At 39.6% G+C, this 25304-nt stretch overlaps 1 protein-coding gene across 14 annotated transcripts in view; it reads right to left on the bottom strand.

Moving 5' to 3' along the window:
• MICAL3 (microtubule associated monooxygenase, calponin and LIM domain containing 3) overlaps window positions 1–25304 on the bottom strand; it is a 205664-nt gene that overhangs the window by 93201 nt on the left and 87159 nt on the right. For all 14 annotated transcript variants that reach the window (XM_087873076.1, XM_087873078.1, XM_087873080.1 and 11 more), the window contains exons 3-14: window positions 19569–19776; window positions 17296–17412; window positions 16084–16185; window positions 15288–15443; window positions 13821–13921; window positions 11936–12193; window positions 9744–9859; window positions 7531–7657; window positions 5953–6046; window positions 4596–4743; window positions 4263–4459; window positions 3038–3150 (exon numbers count right to left, since the gene is read on the bottom strand). In XM_087873076.1, coding sequence (XP_087729202.1) covers window positions 3038–3150; window positions 4263–4459; window positions 4596–4743; window positions 5953–6046; window positions 7531–7657; window positions 9744–9859; window positions 11936–12193; window positions 13821–13921; window positions 15288–15443; window positions 16084–16185; window positions 17296–17412; window positions 19569–19776 — 1737 coding nt within the window. The remainder of the gene's footprint in view (window positions 1–3037; window positions 3151–4262; window positions 4460–4595; window positions 4744–5952; window positions 6047–7530; window positions 7658–9743; window positions 9860–11935; window positions 12194–13820; window positions 13922–15287; window positions 15444–16083; window positions 16186–17295; window positions 17413–19568; window positions 19777–25304) is intronic.

Below are 25304 nucleotides of genomic sequence, written 5' to 3'. Positions count from 1 at the left end.
GGGAGTAATAATTTGACTTTGTAGAAACACCACTTATGGGGGGCCAAAAGCCCTAATAAGCAGGTATATACAAAAGAATGAAGGCTATTGCTACAAGTGTATTGTAAGCGGCCCTGAATCTTCAGAGGAGGGCGGCATATAAATTGAACAAATAAACAAATAAATAAATAAATAAATAAATAAATAAATAAATAAATAAACAAACAAACAAACAAACAAACAAACAAACAAACCTCAATTGGAAAAACTGGGACAATGTGTCCTCATTTGATCACAGGTAGTCCTCAACTTACGACTGTAACTGAGCCTGGAATTATGGTCATATGTCACTGCAGTCATAAGTCGAGACATCAGATGACCGAACTCTACTTTTTGGCTTTTTTTTTTTGCGGTGTTCATTAAGCAAACACCATGGTTATAAAGCAAATGCTGCGATTGTTAAGTGAATCAATTTTCTGCAACGGGCAGTTTTTTCCAGAAAACAGAAATAAATACTGGAAGCTGGCAAAATATATTGGGAACAGTGCAGGGGTGAAATGCTCTCAGTTCAGACCGGATCACCCGATCCAGTAGCGATGGCGGCAAGTGCTTCGGAGAACCGGTAGCAAAAATCCCTGCCCCCCCCATGCCCAGCTGAGCCGCACAATCACCAGAGGCTTTTTTTTTTTTTAACTTTTAAAAGCATTTTTTCTACAACCTCTTCCGACGAAAAAAATGGCTTTTAAAAGTAAAAAAAAAAAAGCCTCTGATGATTGTGCGGCTCAGCTGGGATTGTCAGATGCTTTTCAAAGCATTTTTTCTGCAACCTCTTGGCCGAAGAGGTGGTAAAAAAAATGCTTTGAAAAGTCTCTGACGATCCCAGCTGAGTTGCCTGATCGGCAGAGGCTTTTCAAAGCATTAGAAAAAATGCTTTGAAAAGTTTTAAAAAAAAAAAAAGTTGGCCACGCCCACCCGTCACATTACCCCCACCACCACCAAGCCACGCCCACAGAACCGGTAGTAACAAATTTTACATTTCACTCCTGGAACAGTGGTCATGTGACCATGGGATGCTGCAAACAGTTGTATAACTTCAGCTGGTTGCCAAGTGCCCAAAATGTAATCATATGAGGTGTGTGTGTGTGTGTGTGTGTGTGTGTGTGTGTGTAAGAGGGAGAGAGAGAGAGAGAAAACAGTTGGGGGGGTCCATGGTAACTACAGGTAATAGTTACAACAGTTCATTTAGTGAACAGTTATTCATTCAAAGTTACAATGGCACCGAAAAGAGGGACTTATGACCCTTCTCAACAGTTACAACCTTTGTAGCATCCCCGATCATGTGATCAAAATTCAGATGCTTGGCAACTGGTTTATACTTATGACAGTTGCAGTGTCCCAGGGTCAAACGATCTCCTTTTGCAACCTTCTGATAAGCAAATTCTATGGGGAAGCCAGATTCACTTAACAACCAGTTTATTAACTTATCAACCAGTGATTCACTTAACAACTATGGCAAGAAAGGCAGTGGTGGGTTTCAAAAATTTTTCCTACCGGTTCTGTGGGTGTGGCTTGGTGGGCGTGGCATGTCTTGGTGGGCGTGGCAGGGGAAGGATACTGTAAAATCTCCATTCCCACCCCACTCCAAGGGAAGGATATTGCAAAATTCCCATTCCCTCCCGATCAGCTGGGACTCGGGAGGCAGACAATAGATGGGGCGGGGCCAGTCAGAGGTGGTATTTACCGGTTCTCCGAACTACTCAAAATTTCCGCTACCAGTTCTCCAGAACTGGTCAGAACCTGCTGAAACCCACCTCTGAAGAAAGGTAATAAAATGGGGCAGGACCAACAAATGCCTCACTTAACAACAGAAATGTTGGGCTCAATTGTGGTCATAAGTCAAGGACTACTTGCCATCATCCAGGCAACAACCTTTCCGAGTTGATGCCATACACATCTTGGGAACTGCACTGGCTCTGAATAATATCCATGCCTATGGCACGTAATAGTATGTAGGAGTATCAAAAGACAGTTGTCTTTTGATACTCTTACATATTATATGTATAATAATATTATACATATCTATAAGTATCAATTATAGATCTGTTTTTAATAGATCCAGGTTGTCTGTAGTTCAGAGACCACAGATGTTTCCATTCGAAAAGAGACCAAACTTCTACTTCAGTTCAAACAAGGAACTGACTCTTTCCCATACAACCTTTTAACACACATTTGCAAGGCTAAATTTTCTTGCTTTTCAGATATTACTGATTATCTATATGAAGCATACCTTTTACACCCATTCCACCTACTCTACGCTAGCAAAGGAACCAAGTAAATAATGACAAACTTCCAGAGCAAAATAGATAAAATGAATTTTTACAGAAGTGCAGACTCTAAAAAAAAAGCCAATGAACGACCATCATAGTCATCTTTCTAGGAGATAAGCAGCTCCAGTTGCTCCAAGTTTCTCTTCCAAGCTACCCAATATGACACTCAAAAATCATGCACCCAGCTTCATATCAAAACACAGCCCTAGGAATTCAGTACAACTTGATTCTCTAACTTCCATTCAGTTGACTTTGGATGCACTGGACATTTTAGTTTGGACTTCACCCTCAAACTTCAAGCAAAATCTATTATTTCTGAAAGAATCCAAAACTGAGAAAATTAGGACCAATTGGTTCATTTGCAAATGAAATAATTACACAATGCAAATGATATATCACCCATCTCTTCCCACTTATGACTATGACTGTAACTTTTTTGCTTGTATTCTTATGATTTATATTGATAGTTTCCTGGTATGATTTGATTGCTTATTTATACCCTATGACTATCATTAAGTATTATACCTTATGATTCTTGACGAATGTATCTTTTCTTTTTATGTACACTGAGAGCGTATGCACCAAGACAAATTCCTTGTGTGTTGAATCACACTTGGCTAATAAAGAATTCTAATTGTAATATAAATTTGGATTTAACTGATATTCCTTCAAGTGGGCTATTAAATCACAATCTTACTGAGATTTACCTTTATTTCAAAAACATTATTTACCTTTGGTGTCCGTTTCCGTGAAATAGTCTGTCCCAATTTGCTTAGGAAGGAAATTGGTGATTTGGTGTTAGTAATTAAAGCAGCTTTTTCTTCTGCATTCAGTTCCAGATTATCTATAAAAAGAAACAAAAAATTAATGGAGGCATAACAAAATAAAAAATCTCCCAAAGTTCAGACTTTGATGTTGGCTCTTTGCTACACAAGTATAGCTATTTCCGCTGTCTACACTCAGTTGCAAACCACAAAAGCTAATCCTCCATTTAATGTTTTTTCTATCCTAGGAATTGATTTTCATTGCAATCATTTAAGATCCATAACAAGACAATGTTTGCCACCCTCAAGTAGAGATGAGAGCACAAATAATGCCTAACAAGGAAGGTATTACTTTTTAAAACATATATATATATATTCTTTATCTCCAAAGACAAAATACAAGGTCTTATTTTTCTGGGAACAATTTATTTTCATATCCTTACTGCAAAATTACTTTAGCTTTGGCAACACAATTACATTTTTAGATATTATTGCTATTAACCAGTGGTGGGTTGCCCCCGGTTCGGACCGGTTCACAAGAACCGGTAGTAAAACCGGTGGGAGGCCCTGCCCACTACCTCGGATGTCATCATCGGCGATCTGCGCATGCACATAAGCTTCTTCTACTACCGGTTCGCGATCCCATTGCAAACCAACAGTAAAGGTAAGTAGAACCTACCCCTGCTACTAACCATTTGGTTAGATCATATAAGGTACATATTTTTCACTACAACCTCTTATTCACAGACTTGCTCTAACAGATAGTCTTCAACTTTCTTCCTGTAGAAGTTTCTACTTCTTTTAAGGTCACATTTTTGCCTTTAATATTAAATTGTGACAGAACCAGTTTGAATGTTCTTTGCATAATTCATCAGCAATGTAAAAATATTACAAAGGTAAAGAGATAGTCTTGATGGAAAAACACTATGATAGTAGCAGACAGGTCAATCTTCTATCTCATCATCTCAGAAATAATTCAATCCAGAATGCTTCACAAAATAATGTCCCTATAAGAACAGTAAACGGGATTACCATTTACTATATTGTATCTATTATCTTGAGAAAAATTTAGACACAGGAAACATTCTCTTTCAGCATCAAAGAAAATAAATTGTTCTAGACTAGAACAAGAGCTGTCAGTTCTATATTGCAACTTTCAAAGATTGTAGTAGATGCATAATATGTATCTTACCATTGGAAGGAAGAGAGTCCTTGAACATCTCATAAAATTGGGTGAGATACATGACCATGGACAACTTGTCTGGTTCACTAACTGACGCCATATCTCTGCCAGTCATGATGGGAGATATTCCAAGCTCTTTCTCAGCAATGTCAAATGCTAGCTGATTGTTCTTCTCAATGTTGTATTCATCTAAAGAATCAAAATCTCTGGAAGAGAAAAATACGTTTTCTAAATTATAACAAAAACTCTTATCTACTATAGCTTAGGAAAATATAAATACCCCCTCAATTGCCTGACTGAATTTCTTCAAATAGCTATTCACAAGCAAATGCTATTGCTTACATCAAGTCTGGACGAAATCGATGAATAATAGCACACAGTGCTAGGCCACTCTTCCATGACATTGTAAGATCTGTTATGTTCACACCAACATATCCATCTGTCTGTCTCTGACACCAGCCCAGAAGTTTGCTAGAACGGGCCACAGACTCTGAAATAAACATTGAGAGACAGTATTATAGTGTTTGATGTGACTATGAAAGTAGTATTCTCGATCATTCTGGTGGACAAAAGCCAGTTGTAATATTTGGGCAGAGAACTAAGAAATACAAAGTAGCAGTGGTGCATTATACATATGGATTAAGCTAGGATTTGGAGAAGAATTTGACAGTTGTCTTGCTCAGTGGCTAAGACGCTGAGCTTGTCGATTGAAAGGTCGGCAGTTCAGGGGTTTGAATCCCTAGTGCCGCGTAACAGGGTGAGCTCCCGTTACTTGTCCCAGTTCTGCCAGCCTAGCAGTTCAAAAGCACGTAAAAACTGCAAGTAGAAAAATAGGGACCACCTTTGGTAGGAAGGGAACAGCGTTCCGTGCGCCTTTGGCTTTTAGTCATACCAGCCACATGACCACGGAGACATCTTTGGACAGCGGTGGCTCTTCGGCTTTGAAACGGAGATGAGCACCGCCCCCTAGAGTCGGGAACGACTAGCACATATGTGCGAGGGGAACCTTTACCTTTTTTCTTTTTTTAACTATTTCCCTTTCCCAACTCAAAATGGGCCAAGAACTGTAACATCAGTCTTTAACAATCATGTTTAGGAGGGATAGCTTGGGCATTGAAAATGGAACTCAAGTCAACCTGAAGCCCCAGATTTATAGACTGTCCACCCCCATTATAAATCAATTTTATTCTGACGGGTGCTCTTCATATATACTGAACCAGAGATTAAAGAATTTCATGCCAATATTGTATAACTAAAGGACATATAGGCCTAAAGGGCATGTTGGCCCAAAATTTTGAAGGCTATAATACAACAATTAAGAGGGCACAGCATTAGGAAAGATTGTTCATAAACACAGAGTTACATCAGTCAGAAAATACCAATTTCCTGGTCCTGATAGCACAACAAAACCCTCTTGTCTCTCTACTTTTAATGCACACAGAGCTCTAAGGAAAATGTTTTTATTCTCATTCCTGTCCATAAGAATGTAAGTGTACATAAGTGAATACTAAGTGTATTTATAAGAGCCTGGGAGTCAAAGAGATCACTAATGGCTACAACACAGCTTAAGTAAATATCCAGCCAATATTCTCTTAATGCACTATTTGAAAATGGCAGCTGGCATGGAATCCAATTTCAAATTTCCAGGAAGGAAAGGAAAAAAAAAAGACAGTAACAAGGAATGCATGGAATGACTTACCATTCCGTGATAACTTCGGTGTCCTAGAATTCACCAAATTTTCTATCTCCAGTTGAATATCCTTCAAGTCTCCTGTATCATACAAATGACGTACCTGCAGCAGCCCCAAAAGAGTGCATGTATCACATCAAATGTCAAGATACCAACAAAGCAATTGTCCATTGGCCAAAGAGTGGGCAAACTGTATTAAGTATCTGCAGAAAACTCACTTCTAATATAGCCCAGGAATATTAATAGCCAATGACTCTTGTTTGTTGAATGCATTTGAACATTGCATATTAATGTCAAAAACCATCCCAAATTGTTTCCACATTTTGCCTTTACACTCTAGGATTGACTGAGATCTCACATCTAAATATTTAACAAGCCCAATGATGTTCCTCCTCTAAGTTTAGATTATGGTAGCCAATGACTATCACTTGTTTATACATTTCATGGAATAAAGGTTAACAAAAAAACAAACAAAAAACCCTGCCCAAATAATTATGAAATTATTTCCTTTCCAATACACTTTTTGTCTTAATTATTTGGACATGTTTATAAACAATACTAGCCGATAACCTGGCGTTGGCCAGGTATTTAAGAATCAATCCCCCTTACCAGAGGGAGCCCCCTAGTGGAGTACTGTGAAGCCGTTACCATGGCACAGTTCCACTGTGCTGTACAGTAGAAGCCATTTTAAGGCACAACAGGCTGTATCTTAACAGAACGTGAATCCAAAATGCATGCTATCACTGTCAAAAGTACTGGGATTTGACACTATAGATATCATTCATTCCTTTTCATTTCAGTGGCCCAAGCATTCCAGAGTTATGGTGGAACACACAGACACACACACACACTGAAGAGTATTGGGGGTGTCTTACCCCCACATTATTTTTTTCTAGAGAGTAAGTCATCTGTGTATCAAGTTTGGTTGAAATTGCTCAAGGCGTTCCAGAGTTATGCTGGAACACACATACACACGCACACACACACACACACACACACCGCCATTTATATATATATATATATATATATATATATATATATATAAATAGATCCTTCCATGGACAAAAATGAACGTAACATTTTATTGTTGGCTGTTCACCACCCTGAGTCCTTCGGGAGTACGGCGGTATATAAATCAAATAAATAAATAAATAAATAAATAAAATAAAAACTACTCAAAGCCAAAAGTGACCCCAAGACTTCTTTTGTGGCAAGTTTTGATTTATTCTGTTCTGTTGCTGCAGCTGACATGTTATATTGTAGTACTTCAGTGCTGTATTTATATTACTTCAATGCTATTTCTTCAACTGGCTACATAATGCTTATTTGTACCCTATGACTATCATTAAGTGTTGTACTGTATGATTCTTGATGAATGTATCTTTTCTTTTATGTACACTGAGAGCATATGCACCAAGACAAATTCCTTGTGTGTCCAATCACACTTGACCAATAAAATTCTATTCTATTCTATTCTATTCTATTCTATTCTATTCTATTCTATTCTATTCTATTCTATTCTATTCTATTCTATTCTATTCTGTGCCCATCATAAATCCTGGAACACCACAGGATAGAGCCAATTACCTGGCTTGGCCTTAGGAAATTGATATTGATGTTGGGGTATCGAGTGACAGGATCAATGCTGTATTGGCTGAAGTTCTTGCTGACATTTTCTGGTGTAGTTTGAGGCAACAACCTATAGATGCTCTCTCTAGGAAAAATAGGACAAGGGTGCCAGTTTCAGTGATATAAAAGACATTGATAGACATGACTTTACTTCTTAGAGCAAAATGACTATATTCTACTGGGTGGATGGCATGTACTATGGTGCCTCAACTGCAGATAGTCCGTGACTTACAACCATTAATTTAGTGATCACTTGAAGTTAAAAACGGCACTGAAAAAAAGTGGCTTAGGACCGTTTTTCACACTTATGACCGTTACAGCATCCCCAGGGTCATATGATCCAAATTCGGATGCTTGGCAACTGATCCATATTTATGATGGTTCCAGTGTCCCAGGGTCATGTGATCATCTTTTGCGACTTTCTGACAAGCAAAATCAATGGGGAAATCCAGATTCACTCAACAGCAGTGTTACTAACTTAACAACTGGAGTGGTTCATTTAACAATGGTGGAAAGAACGTTCATAAAATGGGGCAAAACGCACTTAATAACTGTCTTGCTTAGCAACAGAAATTTGAAGCTCAATTGCGGTCTTAAATCAAGGACTACCTGTCAAATGGTTATACTTTTCTGCATCTAGAATAATTGCCTGATCCATACCCAAACAGCTTGACGCTAGCATTTATACTTTCAAATGAATGAAACAGGGCCCTTTCCAAGTCTTCCATATTGCAAGAAACTGCTGCTTGGTTGAGTAAGCAGAGGAAGAAAGGCAGGTATAATAGAGAAGTCATTTTGATTATGGTCTTAATTTCCAATTCGCTCGACACTATGCTTCACTGACCGCCAGCGAAGTACATACCAATGGAAAAAAATTTGCCTTGCAAAGATAAGCAAAGTGGCATCTTGACAAACTGCACATTTCATGCAGTTTTCAAATCAGGACAGTGCTTGGTCTGTTGAGAGGAACCAAATGCAATGAGAAAACTCAGAAAGATGAGTGAGGCTAAGCTGGGATATTTAAGGGAGTTAAACAAGAGAAAAAGATTAGTGAGCACTGTGTTGTTAATTCTTCCATGAGATGAAAATTAAGGGAGCAGGAAATAATTAATACTTAGCAAGGGGACATCTATTTAATTTGTTCCAGGTTTTTGCACTGCCATCATTTCCCCCCTTTTTACACATTTTACCATCTCCCCCAATGTACAAAAAGTGAAGCTAATAATGCTATTGTTTAATGAAAGAAAAATGCATATTGGAAAAGAATACTTACAATTAATTACACTGCTGTTTATTAGATAGATAGATAAGTATACTCTATAATAGCTCATTTTCAAATGCTCAGTTCCTGTAATTCTAAAAGGCTGGTGTATTCAATGCCATTTTTGACAATGCTGCTTAAATGTAGGTTTCACTTATTTCAATGCATCCTAACCCATATGAACTGCATCCTTGATTATAATGTCATATAATTTTCTTGATCCAATCTGCCTAGATAAATCTTCCGTGTCCTTTTTATATATCGCACCAAGTTAAATAATTCACTAATACTGCCATTTTTAAAAAGGCACTTTTAAAAATCACCAAACACAGGGAGACTTACATTTGTGTTGGCATACACACCACACACAAAACTAAGCTAAAGGGGTTGAATAATTTGTGGTTCATATGTAGTAGTAACCCAGACATTGTTTTGCAAGTTGTGTGAAACAACTATGACATTTGTTTTGGGCTTAATGTGTTATGGGAATATAACAATCATGTTTTTTAACCTGAATTTTGGGCTTAAGAATGTTGCCAATTAGAAGCATAATGAGGCAACTTTCTCTGTGTCCCCCTAATTATGTTCCGATACTTCAGTTTAAGCCATTTTTTACCCCATGCACAAAGAGAAAAGTGTGTTACTCCTTGCTATGCTATTGTAGCTGAACACAGAAAATAACAAATATCTCTGGATAACACATTGACTAGCACAGGGACAAATAGGAGGGCATAGAATTGACATATAAGAAGATGCTAATAAATGCCCACACACTGCACATTAATGATCCTGAAGTTCCATACTCTTAGACATACAGTAGATACATTTTAATAGTAGATGAATTTTCTGCTTACAACAGCATACATATGGACGTACAAAAATGCATACAGAGAAACGGGCATTTCATTACCTTTCTGCAAGGACCTCCAAAGGACCTGTTCCTAAGGACCAGCTTCGTACCATCCAGGCAGAGTCCATGGCTGCAAGAAAGCCTCTGGCTATTCCAGTTCCCATTGGCCAAAATGGCTGGAAGCAACCATAAAAAGGGATGAGAGAAGGGAAAATATACTCCATGGGAAACCATGGCTGAGACACTTCCTTTGTATGTACACTGCAAAACTACCATATTTTTCGGAGTATAAGATGCACCTTAATTTTTGGGGAGGAAAATAACAAAAAAACTGATTGGCAGGTGCATCGGCCTCCCATAATACCCCCAATCAGCTGTTCTCAGAGGTGAATTTTAGCAACAGGTTCCTTGATTGTGAGCTCTGTGCCTTGCTTTTTTTTTTTTTTTGCTTTTTTTTTCTGCCTCTGAAACTTCTGAAACTCTGTTTCAGAAAAAACTTTTTCCTGCTTCTGAAAGCCTCCGAAACAGAGCTTCAGAAAAAAAGCCTCTGAAGCTCTGTTTGGGGGCTTTTTTTCTGAAGCTTCGTTTCTGATGCTTTTTTCAGCCTCTGAAACCTCCCTTTGAGAAGCTGGGTGGGGCTACATTCGGAGTATAAGACGCACCCAGATTTTCACCATCTTTTTTGGGGGGGGGAAAGGTGTCTTATACTCTGAAAAATATAGTACTTTAAAACCCCAAGGGAGCATCTGTAGGACAAGATCTGATGGGACCGCTAGAGATCATTAAAAGTCCTAAAATAATTTCTTGAAGTCCAATATAACATTGTGAATAACCTTGTTTAATGCCAAATTAGAGACTCTATATAATCATGTTTTTCATACACCAATGGAATATTAAGTAGAGGACTACTTCTAATGGGGCCTTGTGTCCTAATGGGCCTTGTGTTTAAAATGTCAGAAATTCATGTCACTTCTTTACATCACTCCTTTTTACGTTGAAATCAGAGTTACAATCAAACTCATTTATTCTGAAAACAATAATAATTCTAACCTCAACTGAAATGTTCATATTGCATGTCTGTTCATCTTCAGAGATATCTGTGACTCCGAAAATATAAATATGCCCTCAATATATCACAACGAAATCACCTTAGATATATGTACATGTGCTACTCATTTAATGTTTGAGGACAAAATGAAATTTCATTATGTAGAGTAAGTTACCATTATTCACTAAAACATATAATATACAAGTAATTCTCAACTAATATACAAGTAGTTCTCAACTTATGACCATTCATTAATGATGGTTTAAAGTTACAATGGCCTTGTAAACATTGCTTCACAATCTGTACTTGCACTGAAAACTGTTGTACCACCCCAGTGGCACAAAAGAACAGCTTAGTGTATTCGCTGGGGGAGCTGGATTTTAACAACCATTATGATTCGTTTAACAATCATAACAATTGTCATAAAATTGGGTCTGATCATGTCGTGACATGACTTATGACCACACCAACTTACAACTGAAATTCAGTCCCAATTGTGGTCGTAAGTCCAAGACTACCTGTATTTCTTGTGCAGAAAAGATTTTAGAGAAACAGAATGACTAAGATAGGCACACAGAAGAATAATTAAAATGATCTTTCTATTCATAAGTGAGTAGCTAGGCTCCTCGAATCTATCTCTACATTCACTTTCATTTTTTCCCCTCAAAAACATTATTTTCATTATTTTCTACATTTTTTAAATCCTAGACTGGAAAACTTGAATAAAACTCAAGTTTGCTTCCATTTTAAGTCCTTTGGCAAACAATCTACACATTTCTCCTCATGAAAAAAAAAAACCCTATATGATAGGACTTTGAAATGGTGTCTGTTTACCATTTTAGTCTACAGCAGGGGTGTCAAACTGGCAGGCTGTGGGCCAGATGCGTCACACGCAGGCCACGCCCACCCCAGCTCCGCAATGGGGAAAAACATTGCGAAACATCACGTGATGGCAACGTGACGTGACGAGTTTAATACCCATGGCCTATAAATATTAAAAGACAATTTAAAAAGGAAATATCCTGTTTCCCCCAAAATAAGACATCCCCTGATAATAAGCCCAATCGGGCTTTTGAGCGCATGGCAATAAGGCCAAGCGCTTATTTCAGGGTTCAAAAAAATATAAGACAGGATCTTATTTTCAGGGAAACATGGTAGAACAAAAAGAAAGAAATGGTTCAAGGAAGACATGGAGAGAACAAACCTCTAACAAACTGTCCCCGACCAATGCCACAAGCAACGGGTGGCCATTCAATTCTCGAACCATGGCTGCATTCTCTGAGGCATACATGCACGTGAAGTCAAACATTGCGACATCGGGCTGTCCATAGTGGTTGATGGCAAAGTTCAGCGATGGCAGCTGCTGATTAGTTGAGAAGTCAGCAGCTTCCCTGGCGTAGCTGAGCAGAGCCTCTTGGTCCACATTCTCTCGTGAGAGTAACAGTTCTGTGTCTGCATAATCCTGCCAGGCAAAATAAAAACAATGTCAGGGTTCCAAGTAATACACCCATAGCGAACAAAACTCTGAGGCAGGTAAATTCCTCAAAGAATAGTTTTATTGGATATATCAAATTGGCACAGTTCTGGTGAAAACCGACTCTGAAGGTTCCCACGGTTTTCATCTAATTAAAAGTAAAAGTTTATCCCCCTCCCCAAACAGTCAGTCACATGGTCCAATCAAGGTGCAGTCTGGTTGCCTGGTGACATCACTCCTTCCTCTGACCAGGTGTGAGAATGTCCTTGGTTCCCAAGAGAAAGTATTTTGTTTTGGCTACAAACCCCACTACTATCACTATTCGCCCCTCCCTATACCACAGCTCCAGCGTGGCAACATCGAAGCTCCCAAATGGCTTCGGTCAGGTCAGCTTCAGAGTTGACAAACGAACCATGAGCTATGTACTGAAGATACAATATACAGGAGCTACATACTGAACGATGGATAGTCCTCGACTTATAACCATTCACTTAGTGTTCAAAGTTATAACGGCACTGGAAAAAAAATGACTTATGACCAGTTTTCACACACTTATAACTGTTGCAGCATCCCGATAGTCACATGATCAAAATTAGGATGCTTGGCAACTGGCATGTATTTATGACAGTTGCAATGTCCTAAGGTCATGTGATCACTATTTGTAACCTTCCCAGCTGGCTACCAACAAGCCAGTTTCTCTTAACAACTGCATGATTAAATTAATAATAATAAATAAATAATGATTCGTTTAACAATGGCAGTGATTCGCTTAACAACTGGGGCAAAAAGATGTTGTAAAATAGGACACAACTCATTTAACAACTGTTGCTTAGCAATGGAAATTTTGGGCTCAATTGTGATCGTAAGTCGAGGACTACCTACTACTGGTGCCAAGTCTGCCCAAATCAATAACCCACGTAGTTAGAAGATGGCCCAATGTTCCTTAGAACAGAGAGTACAAAGGAGATCATGCAAAATCTGACTGGATGGATCGATCATTTGTAGCACAATATATTGACATTTGAGATGGATTTGGTATATCTCTGCAATGGGATTGCCTTCAGCATTCAGATCTTTTACTGAACTGTCAGTTTGATTTACTCAGCATTTCCTATTCATACAAAAGTATGAAATGCATCAATTGCTGGGGAACATGAGTGGAAGTAGTTGCATCTCCCTTTATCTTGCTTCCCTGTTGTGATTAATTTGTGACCCACAACATATCTCTATGTCTCTCCACAGAAAGAAAAATGGATGCAATTCATTGTTTGAAGCTTATGCAGAAGAAAGCCCTCCTTACTTGGAACAAGCTGGCAACCAACGTAAGATTGTATTAAAATTCTATGGTTCTGGATAAATTAAAAAGAAATAGTTACTCAGGACAACTGATTTCACAATGGCTATCTTAAAACAAAATGATGTTATCCAAATATTCCTCCCTGCTGCAAGGTAAATTTCCTTCAGCAAAGCAGAAAGGTGGATCACTGTCCATTACAATCTGTTCTGAAAGATTATAGGGCAATGAAAACTAATATTATGATCCCCTAACCTGCTTTAAACAGATCAATGGCCTCCTCACCCAGGTAGAACCAAGGTTCCAAATGAGCACACTTACATGTAATATGACTCCTTTGTCCAGCAAGCTCTGTTTTTTGGCAGTCATGACAAAATAGTGGGTATCATCTTTGTAGTAGACAATGTTCTCTAGATCAATGCCTAAAATGGAATCAAGAAAGGTCAAGAGCCAAGGAACAGGACCGTAAATACCAAATCAGCAAAATGAGTTAAACACTGCCACCAATAGTAGAAATGCATATCAATTTAGCATGTTTGTCCACTCAGGTTCAAAAGATCACTTAGAACATAACTCACAAGGTCAGATTTCTCTTTAAAATTCCTTCCACTCCAATATTGGATGAGTCATTATTATGACACTGATTATTAGTTCTTGGCTGTCGTTCAAAAAAAGGGCTTCTCAAAGCATAAATTAGGAAGCACCTTCTTTTAAATGTTTAAAGCAGAATCATCTTCTTCCAGGCATGTCCAATTGTTTGGAAGTTGACCCCGGAAAACGGCTTTCCGTGCTTGGAAAACTGTTCTAGTTTGCGAAGATCTGGTTGCCATGAATACACAAAGAAAACATACTGTAGAAGCCGCAGTATGTACACCCTTCTTTTAGTTCATCCTCTCTGCGTGCAAACTGTAAAACTCACAGCATTCATAGGCTATGACACAGTGGTGAAATGTAAAATTTGTTACTACCGGTTCTGTGGGTGTGGGTTGGTGGGGGGTAATGTGACTGAGTAGGTGTAGCCAATTTTTTTTTTAACTTTTAAAACCATTTTTTCTACAACCTCTTCGGCTGAAGAGGTTGTAAAAAAATGCTTTTAAAAGCCTCTGACAATCCCAGCTGAGTTGCCTGATCGTCAGAGGGGTTTTTTTCTTTTAAAAGCCTCTGACGATCCCAGATGAGCCGCGCGATCATCAGAGGCTTTTTTTTTTTTACTTTTCAAAGCATTTTTTCGGCCAAAGAGGTTGTAGAAAAAATGCTTTTAAAAGCCTCTGACAATCCCAGCTGAGTTGCCTGATCGTCAGAGGCTTTTTTTCTTTTAAAAGCCTCTGACGATCCCAGCTGAGCCGCGCGATCATCAGAGGCTTTTTTTTAACTTTTAAAAGCATTTTTTCGGCCCAAGAGGTTGTAGAAAAAATGCTTTTAAAAATTAAAAAAAGAGCCACTGATGATCGCGCGGCTCAGCTGGACATGGGGGGAGGGGGCAGGGATTTTTGCTACCGGTTCTCCGAACCACCCGCCACCATTGCTACCGGATCAGGCGATATAGTCCGTACTGGGAGCATTTCACCCCTGCTAGGATAGGGATGTCAAACTGGTGGCCCACAGGCCAGATGCGTCACGCGCAGGCCACGCTCACCCCAGGTCCGCAAATGGGAAAAATGTCATGAAACATCACGTGACGGCAACGTGACACGGCGAGTTTGACACCCGTGGGCTAAGAGCATCTCTGGAACAAAGACAGAATGAGATAACGTTACTTATTTTCAGCTGTCAATCACTTCTACTAACCAGTTGCTTCTCGAAGATCCTGGAAAAACTTCTGGTTGAAAATGAAAGCCACACCACTGATCTCTTCAACCTTAGCCTCAGCTGTGGTATTCCGGTTGATAAAGTTTGCCGTGATGGCAATTGCCAGCTTCCCACGAAACTCTTTTCGCCGAAACCCTACAGAACAAATACACCATGACAAAACAGGCCTCAATTTTCAAATCAACTCCCTGAGAAAAAATTTTTCATGAATACACAGGATGACTCTAGTTCTACATTTATAGTAACCAATCATGTATTTAATTTTCTCCCCTCCAAATGAAGCTGTACTAACATGTACATGTACAAAGTAATGCGCAAAGAACTATGGAATTTTTGTTTTGTTTTTTGGAAGCAGATAAACAAATGAAACGTTGCAGAAAAAATACAATTCCACACTTAGTTAAGTCATCGCTTTCTCTGGCCTTTCTCAACTCTGCCTGATAACAATTCTGGAAGATCTTAGCTGAAAATTCTTTTCCCAGCTCCATTATCTAGGACATAAAACTGGAAAAGAACTTAATAAGGAATCTCTTGTATGCAAATAACTTGCTTGAACACACAGTCTACATATCTAATATAATTTATTCTCATTAAAATGTCTCCCTGGATAAAGGGCCACAAGAAAAACAGCATAATGCAGTAATAAGGAGAGGCTACAGAAGTCTTGCTTCTGTGATGGACTTCTTTTCCCATCATCTTCAGCCAGTAGGGCTAACCTGGCAATAACTGGGTTGCAGGCATGCCCTACACATCAGCATAAACATCAGCAAGTTACCTTCCAAAGTATTTCGCCTTCCATCCCCTCCAATTATGACATCAAACTCGTACTCGGATACAGGATGTGTTTTTGGATAGACTTGTGCACGCCAACCTATCCCTGTGGATAAATTATATATTAACACAGCATGTACAAAAATGAATACAAACATATAAATGGATTGAACTGGGCCTTTCAGTACCAGCGTGGGACTTATATCTGTAAAGTGGATTAGCCACATACAGTCACTACTCATGATGGTCTGATTATACAAGAGTAGAGGTAAAGAAGTCCCTGTGGATTTTACTCCGCTAGCCGTGGCTGACAATAGGGGGCAGTGCTCATCTCTGTTTTGAGGGTCTTTGAGCCAGCACTGTCTGAAAACATTTCTGTAGTCATGTGGCCAGCATGATGTTACAGAGCACTGTTTCCTTCCCATTGAAGTGGTACCTATTTATCTACTCGCATTTGCATGCTTTCAAACTGTTAGGTTGGCAGGAATTGGGGTGCAAATGGAAGCTCACCCTGTTGAGCGACACTCCGTCTCATACCTGGGCTGTCGGCTTTCTAGCCGACAAGCCCAACGTCTTAACCACTGAGCCATCATGCTGCCTTATACAGGTAGTCCTCGACTTACATCATTTAGTGACTGTTCCAAGTCACAATGGCACTGAAAAAAGTGACATGATCATTTTACACACTTATGACCGTTGCAGCATCTCCATGGTCATGTGATCAAAATTCAGATGCTTGGCGACTGACTCATATTTATGACAGTTGCAGTGTCCCGGGGTCATGTGATCCCCTTTTGCAACCCTCTGACAAGCAAAGTCAATGGGGAAGCCAGATTCACTTAACAACCGTGTTATAATTTACCAACTGCAGTGATCCACTCAACAAAAAAAACATGGCAAGGAAAGTTGTAAAATGGAGCAAAATTGACTTAGCAAATTTCTCACTTAGCAACATAAATTTTGGACCCAATTGTGGCCATAAGTGAAGGGCTACCTGTACAAGAGTAATTCCTTAGATCGGGGTCCCCAAACTTGGCAGCTTTAAGACTTGTGGTCTTCAACTTCCAGAATTCTCCAGCCAGCATAGCATAGCATAGCATAGCAGTCCATAAGTCTTAAAGTTGCCAAGTTTGAATATCTCTGCTTTAGATATTGTATAAAGAGGAGGAATTTCACCCTGAGTCTGCTATAAATGCCAACCCTACTTAGTACTTACTCTCATTCTCCTGGTCCTCAGGAGGACAGAGAAGACCCTGAAATTCTACATTGACATGGATCTCAACACCGAGAATTAAGGAGACCTTCAAGAGTATCAGCTGAAGCTGACGAATACCTGAGAAACAGAAGCATAGATAATAATAAAGATAACACATTCTTCACAATTTATGCAACAGTTGCACATTTCAAAGATCTGTAGAAGAGCTTGTCATTTAAAATGTAATCTCATCAACAAAATGATTAAAAGCACCTGAAAATGCTTTTTTTTTTTAACTTTTTTTACTTTTCCTTTGGAAAGAAGAAAGAAGAACTTTTCAAACTAAGTTCCAAATGGAACTGGCCATAAATCAGACAAAACAAAACTATTCCAAGTTCTGTTTCATTTAATCATGATAGCTGGGAGAAAATTATTGTGTGGATTTCCTTCTTGAACAACTAAGCTGCCTATTAAGGTTCTCTTTCAGGTAGTAACAGCTCATGGAGTGTTTTAAATTTTATTAATTTCTGTCATATACAGATTACGGCTCCATTTCAATCTAAAAGCATCACACTGGATCTGTTATTAATAAGAGTTTGCTGTGAATGTAATTTGCATGTACTTGTACATGCTAAGAATCCACATCTCTAAAAGTGATGGATGGCTCTTTTGACACATACATGGACTAATTCGGAGTCAGAGAGCCCACAACCTCCAAATGCTGGATATAAAAAGGTTGAATATTGATTTTGATTGTTCCCAGAAGCTTTCGATGAACACTTGGGATCTCCAAGAAGTTGAGAACCTTTTACTTCAGGAAACCTTTTACTTCTGATAAACAGATAAAACACAGAATTTGTGCTTTTTGTTTTCTGTGCTGTACTAATCCTCATTTTCTTTGTCTCTATAAATATCCTAGAAATGGGTGTTTCATTTCAACTCTCATTTACACTTCAGGTTATATTGATGAAGATATAACTTTTTAAAAAAAGAACCTTATGATCCTCAATTTTTGTGGCAGATACCACCACCTGCTGGTGTGTTCAGAATACTGTATTATCTTCTGGAATATTCTTTCTTAGTGAATTTGTAAGGTGCTGCATTACTATGAACTGGGGTTTCCTGAATTTATCTTTTCCCATACTAAATGTAATGCTTGCAAGAAAAAAAAATGATTTTTCATTTTACTTTATAAGAGCTTGATTTTCTTCACTTACTGTGAGATTGACTGAGATAAAGGTGAATCTTCTAGTCACCACATCTCTATGATATATAACCAGGTAGATATTATTTCATCTTTGGTATTTTTACCTTTTAAACACCAATACAGGGTATAAGATCCTGCTCCACTCTCTTCCACTCGGCTTACGGATGCCAAGTGATATGCTCTCTGGATAATAGCAACAGGAAACATACAGCTACTATCCCAGTGCAAAGTAGGGGGCTAGAGAATGAGAGCCCAAATGAGTTTTGGGATAGGAGGCCTGGAACCTCTTTCTACCCTGTGGATCCCAGCATCACTATTGGGATAAAAGCATATTTGCGTTTTTTAAAGAAGATTTTATTAAAGCTGGGATTATATGTATTAAATATAAACTTCCAAATTTTAAATTACTCACGCTTTCTTCTCAATTTATGCTTTATGCTTGGCCTTTCACATCCCTTTCTTAAGTCTACCTCGTCCATTAAAACCCTGACACAATCCATTTGTCCTTTACTATGGTTAACATCAGGGGTGGGTTCTAATTTTTTTTACTACCAGTTCTGTGGGCGTGGCTTATTTTGTGGGTGTGGCTTGATGGTCATGTGACAATTATTTAGGATTTAGCAGAGGTACTGGTCTACCAGGCTTTTAACTGCTTGCAAAGCTGTACCGATTTACCCATTTATTTTTTGCAGGCACTGGTCTACCCATTTATTTTTGCAGGCACTGATCTACTCATGTATTTTTGCAGGCACTGATCTACTCATGTATTTTTGCAGGCACTGGTCTACTCATTTGTTTTCTTTTAACACTGATCAGCTGTAGGGCGGCCCTTTGAAGCCCCGCGGCAAGAGTTTAAATAGTTTTTTTCCCTCTAGCCATCAGCTGGGACTCAGGAGGCAGCAATAGATTGGGGGTGGGGCCAAATAAAAGGTAAGAATAACATGGGGGGCACGGGGGCCCCGAACCAGTTCAGTGACATCATATCGTCACTGCTACCGGCTCGGGAGAACCGGCCTGAACCTGGAGGAACCCACCACTGGTTAACATCATATATTATCCATCCCTTCCACCTGTAAGCAGTCCTTACTGATATGGTCGATGGCTCCTGCACAAAATTTGCCATAGAACTTTTTGGCGCCAAGACCTCTCAAGTCATGAATGGTGAATGGCCACAGATGCAGAACATTGTTGCGGGAGAAGGCATCACGCTTTTCTATTACCACCACCTTTGCTCCTAAAAAGGAGAGATCAATGGCTGTCCGAAGGCCACAGGGTCCAGCCCCAATAATGAGACACTAGAAGAGAAGGGAAGAATCAGCATTATTATACACAGATGAACAGACTTTCGATGCACCGGAAATTAGGAAGGTATTGAAGCAGTTAGTGAAGAAATGCAGCCGCACGGGTGATTATGGGAGTGGCGGGGCGCTCCCATGTAATTCCTCTCCTGCGCGAGCTGCATTGGCTCCCAGTGGTCTTCCGGGTGCAATTCAAGGTGTTGATTAACATCTTAAAAGCACTCCATGGCTTAGGACTTGGGTATTTACGGGACCGCCTTCTGCTACCGACAGCCTCCCACCGGCCAGTACGCTCCCACAGAGCTCAGGGCTCCTCGGGGTGCGGTCGGTCAGGCAATGTCGACTAGCGACCACCCGGGGTCTTCTCAGTGGGGGCTCCTGCCCTCTGGAACCAGCTGCCCCCGGAGGTACGAAGGATCCCGGACTTGCGCACCTTCCGCCGTGCCCTGAAGACTTTGTTATACCAGCTAGCCTAATTTTAACGGTTTTAAATTTTAAATTGGATTTTAATGGGATGTTTTTAATTGTCAAAGTATGGGCCAAAGTATTTAATTTGGTTTTAAATTGTTTTTAATTTTTATATTTATGTATTTGATCTTGGCTGTTCACCACCCTGAGTCCTTTGGGAGAAGGGTGGTATATAAATATAATAAATAAATAAATAAATAAATTTGTATCCTAAAATAAGCTTTCCAGGCTTACTGTTGCAAAACATTGCTTCAGTGCACACACTTACAATAACAACAAAGTTAGTAATTTTAAAAGCTCCGTTTACCCGTACCAAGAAATCTCAGAATTTCAGATCACAATTTCCACTACAGCATGGATTACCTAAATTAGAAAAAGTTAATGCTACCTGCATGCACAAACTGCTTTGCAAAAATAATGCAGTCCTTACAACGTGTAATCCATTTGGCACAGAAACAGATAGGATTCCAAATAAGTAGTTACTAGACTTCCAGACATCAGGGTATTTTGGGCAAAATATAGCTTTTACGGCAGAGGCCTAGAAACTGTTACACTTTGCAGATGTTCAGGAAGATTATTGCCTGAGTTGTACTTATATCTTCCTTTACAATAATCCTGCAGCCTCAATAGGCTGAGACCTTCAATAACAAGGGTGTCAAACTCAATTTCATTGAGGGCATCAGGGTTGTGTTTGACCTCAGAGGAGGCGTGGCCAGCTCGATAGCACTCGTATCGGGGGCGTCTCTGGTGGCCCGAGCGCTCTGCCAGCAAAAACGGGCTTCTGGGCTCCGTTTTTGGCTGCAACAGCCTCCTGCAACCCTCTGCCAGTGAAACCCTCTGCTCCATTTTTGCTGGCAGAAGCACTGCGGGCCGGTCCTTCACTGTTTCCAGGGCAGCCCCACAGGTCAGATCTAAGCACCCTCTGGGCCAGATCTGGCCTGCGGGCCTTGAGTTTGACACCCCTGCTTTATAAGATTTCAAGCAAATTCCAAGGCACCACAATTAAAACCAAACCAAGCCACAGATGGATGAATTTACAACAGCAGGAATCTTATAGCTTGTGGGCTAAATGAAGTACCCGTCTGTACCCCACAACACCTCAAAATTCAGCAAGACCACCAAGTTATTTTGCTTCTCAAAGGCATCCCCTCCCGCTCTCCTTCTAACTAAGCTAAAACATTTTAGCTGTGTTCTTTCCAGTGACAACATCTGGTTAGCCACCTGCAGCTGTCCAGAAGCTCCAATTACACCCTCCAATAGGTCAAATAGGGGCATACAGCTGTGCAATGCGATAGAGCAAAACATATAACTTCAGATGTCACATAGCTCTGGAATGGGTTGCTCCCGGTTCACACCGGTTTACATGAACCGGTAGTAAAAATTTGTAGTTCGGAGAAATGGCAATAATATTGGCTGGCCACGCCCGCGAATATTGGCTGGTCACTTATCCCGCCCATCTCATCAGAGGCGGTTTTGTTTTTTTTTTACTTTAAAAGCATTTTTTCTATAACCTCTTCGGCCGAAAAAATGCTTTTAAAAGTAAAAAAAAAAAAAAAAGCTTCTGATGATCGCGCAGCTCAGCTGGGATCGTCAGAGGCTTCTGAAAGCATTTTTTTCTGCAACCTCTTCAGCCGAAGAGGTTGTAGGAAAAAAAAATGCCTTTAAAAGCCTTTGGCGATCCCAGCTGAGTTGCCTGATCATCAGAGGCTCCTGAAAGCATTTTTTTCTGCAACCTCTTAAGGTTGTAGAAAAAAATGCTTTTAAAAGTAAAAGTTAAAAAAAAAAAATGGCCATGCCCACCCACATTCCCCCCCACCAAGCCACGCCCACAAAATAAGTCACGCCCACAGAACCGGTAGTAAAAAAAATTTAGAACCCACCCCTGAATGACTCCCCTTATCCACAGCAGTTCCTGAAAATATGGAGGGGGGAGCAAATTATGGAGAAAGGTTCTAAGTCCAGTCTTAGTTGCACTAGTCTGACAGTGAGAACAATCCACCAGTGGAAAAACTTGCCTTCAGAAGTTGTGGGAGCTTCATCACGGGAAGATTTCAATAAGTGACTAGACTGCCATTTGTCAGAAATGTATAGGGCCTCCTGCTTGGACTAGATGACCTACAAGGTCCCTTCCAACTCTGTTAATCTGTTAAATCTGTTAGCTTTTATTTGCAGGGGAGTTTTAATTTTACAGAATTATTAAGGGCAACCCACATCTGCAGTCATAAGTAGAGTTAGTCCTTGATTTACAACCCTTCATTTAGTGACCATTTGAAGTTACAATGGCACTGGAAAATGTGGCTTATAATTCCCTTGCTTGGCAACTGACTCATCTTTATGACGGTTGCAGTGTCCCAGGGTCATTTGATCGCCTTTTGCGACCTTCTGACAAGCAAAGTCAATGAGGAAGCCAGATTCAGTTTAACAATTATGTTAACAACTTCAGTGATTCACTTAACGACAATGGCCACAAAGGTCGCAAAACAGGGCAAAATTCATTTAACAGAAGTCTTGCTTAGCCACAGAAATTTGGGGTTCAATTGTGGCCCTTATACTACTTATAACAACAGTGTATTCAATTATCTCAGAACCTTCTTTTCTGCTGCATATGCAGATCACATTACAGATGTGAAGCTCAGAATTTTCCTTTTACTCTCTTATCCTCTTTTTGCCTCTTAGTGTTACTGGAATAAAATAAAATTGGTGGGAGACATTTATCCAAGACAACTGAGACATCTGACATATCACAGCAAATATCCATATAAGCAAATGTCTATGGAGATTCTCAGTCATCCAGGTCATGGTTGCCCCAAAAGTGCTTTTTCAAGAGGCAACTGGACATACTTTGTTTTTCCTTGAAGACATTTCACTTTTCAGCCAAGAGAGCTGAAGAAGCTTCTTGGATGAGAAGCGAAACGTCTTCAAAGAAAAACAAGGAAGTTCAGTTGTCTCTTGAAAAAACACCTTTGGGACATATAAGCAAATGCAGTGGGACCAACCATTGCTCAATGTTACAAAGGTAACATTCATATATATATATGAATGGCCCTAAATTTAAGATGATCCCATAAAAGAAAGATTAGACAGCGAAATCAGAATGAATTAAAAGCATGCAGAAAAGCCCTGTGTTTTGCCTAGTTTCTACATCTTGGCAACCAACTTGGGTTACTGATTTTAATCTGAGACCAGACCTGGGGATTTTTCCATCCACCCCCCAAATGTGTGTAAATATACACAGAGAACTCATGTTCTTTAAACAAACAAACAAGGACCAGCTGGGACATAAAAGAAGTAGCAAAATGAACAATTACAATTAATGGTCAGTAAATCAAGACACCACATTTACAAAATAAACTGATCTCCATCTGCACAGACCATTCCGTCTTGCACACTCAAAATACTTTCAGAAACATATGACACAGACACACAAAAAAACCCTTCCCTCCATCATTTAGCACAGAGGGTCTCCAAAGTTGGCAACTTTAAGACTTCTGGACTTCAACTCCCAGAATTCCACAGCCAACTGGCCGAGGAACTTTGTGACTTGAAAGACGCAAAAGCAGGGATGAAATGCTCCCGGTTCAGACTGGATCACCTGATCCGGTAGCTATGGCAGTGGGTGGTTCGGAGAACCGGTAGCAAAAATCCCTGCCCCACCCCCCCATGCCCAGCTGAGCCGCGCGATCATCAGAGGCTGTTTTTTTTACTTTTAAAAGCATTTTTTTCTACAACCTCTTCGGCCGAAAAAATGCTTTAAAAACAAAAAAAAACAAAAAAAAAAACCCTCTGATGATCGCGTGGCTCAGCTGGGATCGTCAGAGGCTTTTCAAAGCATTTTTTTCTGCAACCCCTTCAGCCAAAGAAGTTGTAGGGAAAAAAAATGCCTTTAAAAGCCTCTGGCGATCCCAGCTGACTTGCCTGATCGTCAGAAGCTTCTAAAAGCATTTTTTTCTGCAACTTCTTAAGGTTGTAGAAAAAATGCTTTTAAAAGTTAAAAAAAAAAGTTGGGCGCACCCACCCAGTCATATTACCCACCACCACCAAGCCACGCCCACAGAACTGATAGTAACAAATTTTAGATTTCACCCCTGCGCAAAAGTCTTAAAAATTTCCAACTTTGGAGACCGCTAATTTAGCAGGAACAGAGGGAAGAGTAAGCCAACGTATTGTCCCAAGGCCAGAAGAGGAACATAACTGAATGCAAGGGAGGTTGGATTAGAAGACCTCTAAAGTCCCTTCCAACTTTATGATTCTATTAAAAATATACCACTAGAAACAATAACACAGAACAGATAAGAAAAAGATCTGGAAACCACCCCCTCCAGTTGATTTTCAGCCTAATCTTCAAAGGCACAGTGTTTCGTGGCAGTCGTGTTTGCAGTTCCTTTTATCTCCTGCCCGCCCCTTTGTTTTCAACAGCTACTTCTCTTCTTATCATTAAAATGCAAGAGAACTTCTTCATTCCTCTTTATCTGTGTTTTTTGGAAGGAAACATTTGTCTTCCTTATTGGGGGATCATGATCCTTGATTCGTTTCATTTAGAGAGACGTATTTCGATATGCCTCATTAAGCTACCAGGCAGCCAGAACAGAAAACCATAAGGCTAAAGGTTGGATACTGAGAAACGATGCACAGATGGTCTCCAAAGCACACAGTGAACTGTACACAACTTAGGAACCTGTCGTAACTGCGCATAAGGAATAGAAGCAAACACAGCTGCTGACCATTTCTCTACTCGTTGCTGGTACAAGGCAGGTTACATGCTCAAGTGAATCATTGTTTAAATATGACTCTGTTTGACAGAACCCTGAAAAAGTGACTAGAAGATTTGCTGACAGAAGTGGGAGCTGAGATCAAGAAAGACAGGCATTTAGGTTTAATTGACGCTTTCAAAGAATAACTTAGCTTTATACTATTTTATATAAAACTGGTTATTTGGTTATTCAAGAGAGTCTTGTTAAGATCAAAATCCAACTAGAAAATTAAAAATTAAGTAAATAGTTTCTTGTCTAATGTATTGCTAAACGACCTAATATCTTCTCCCAAATATTTTTTTTTTC

The sequence above is a fragment of the Pantherophis guttatus genome, chromosome 7 (genome assembly GCF_059756535.1).
Source record: "Pantherophis guttatus breed Tessera chromosome 7, ASM5975653v1, whole genome shotgun sequence".
NCBI classification, from domain to species: Eukaryota; Metazoa; Chordata; class Lepidosauria; order Squamata; family Colubridae; genus Pantherophis; species Pantherophis guttatus.
The sequence above is the reverse complement of the archived record's forward strand: the minus strand, read 5'-3'. Positions and strand labels throughout refer to the sequence as shown.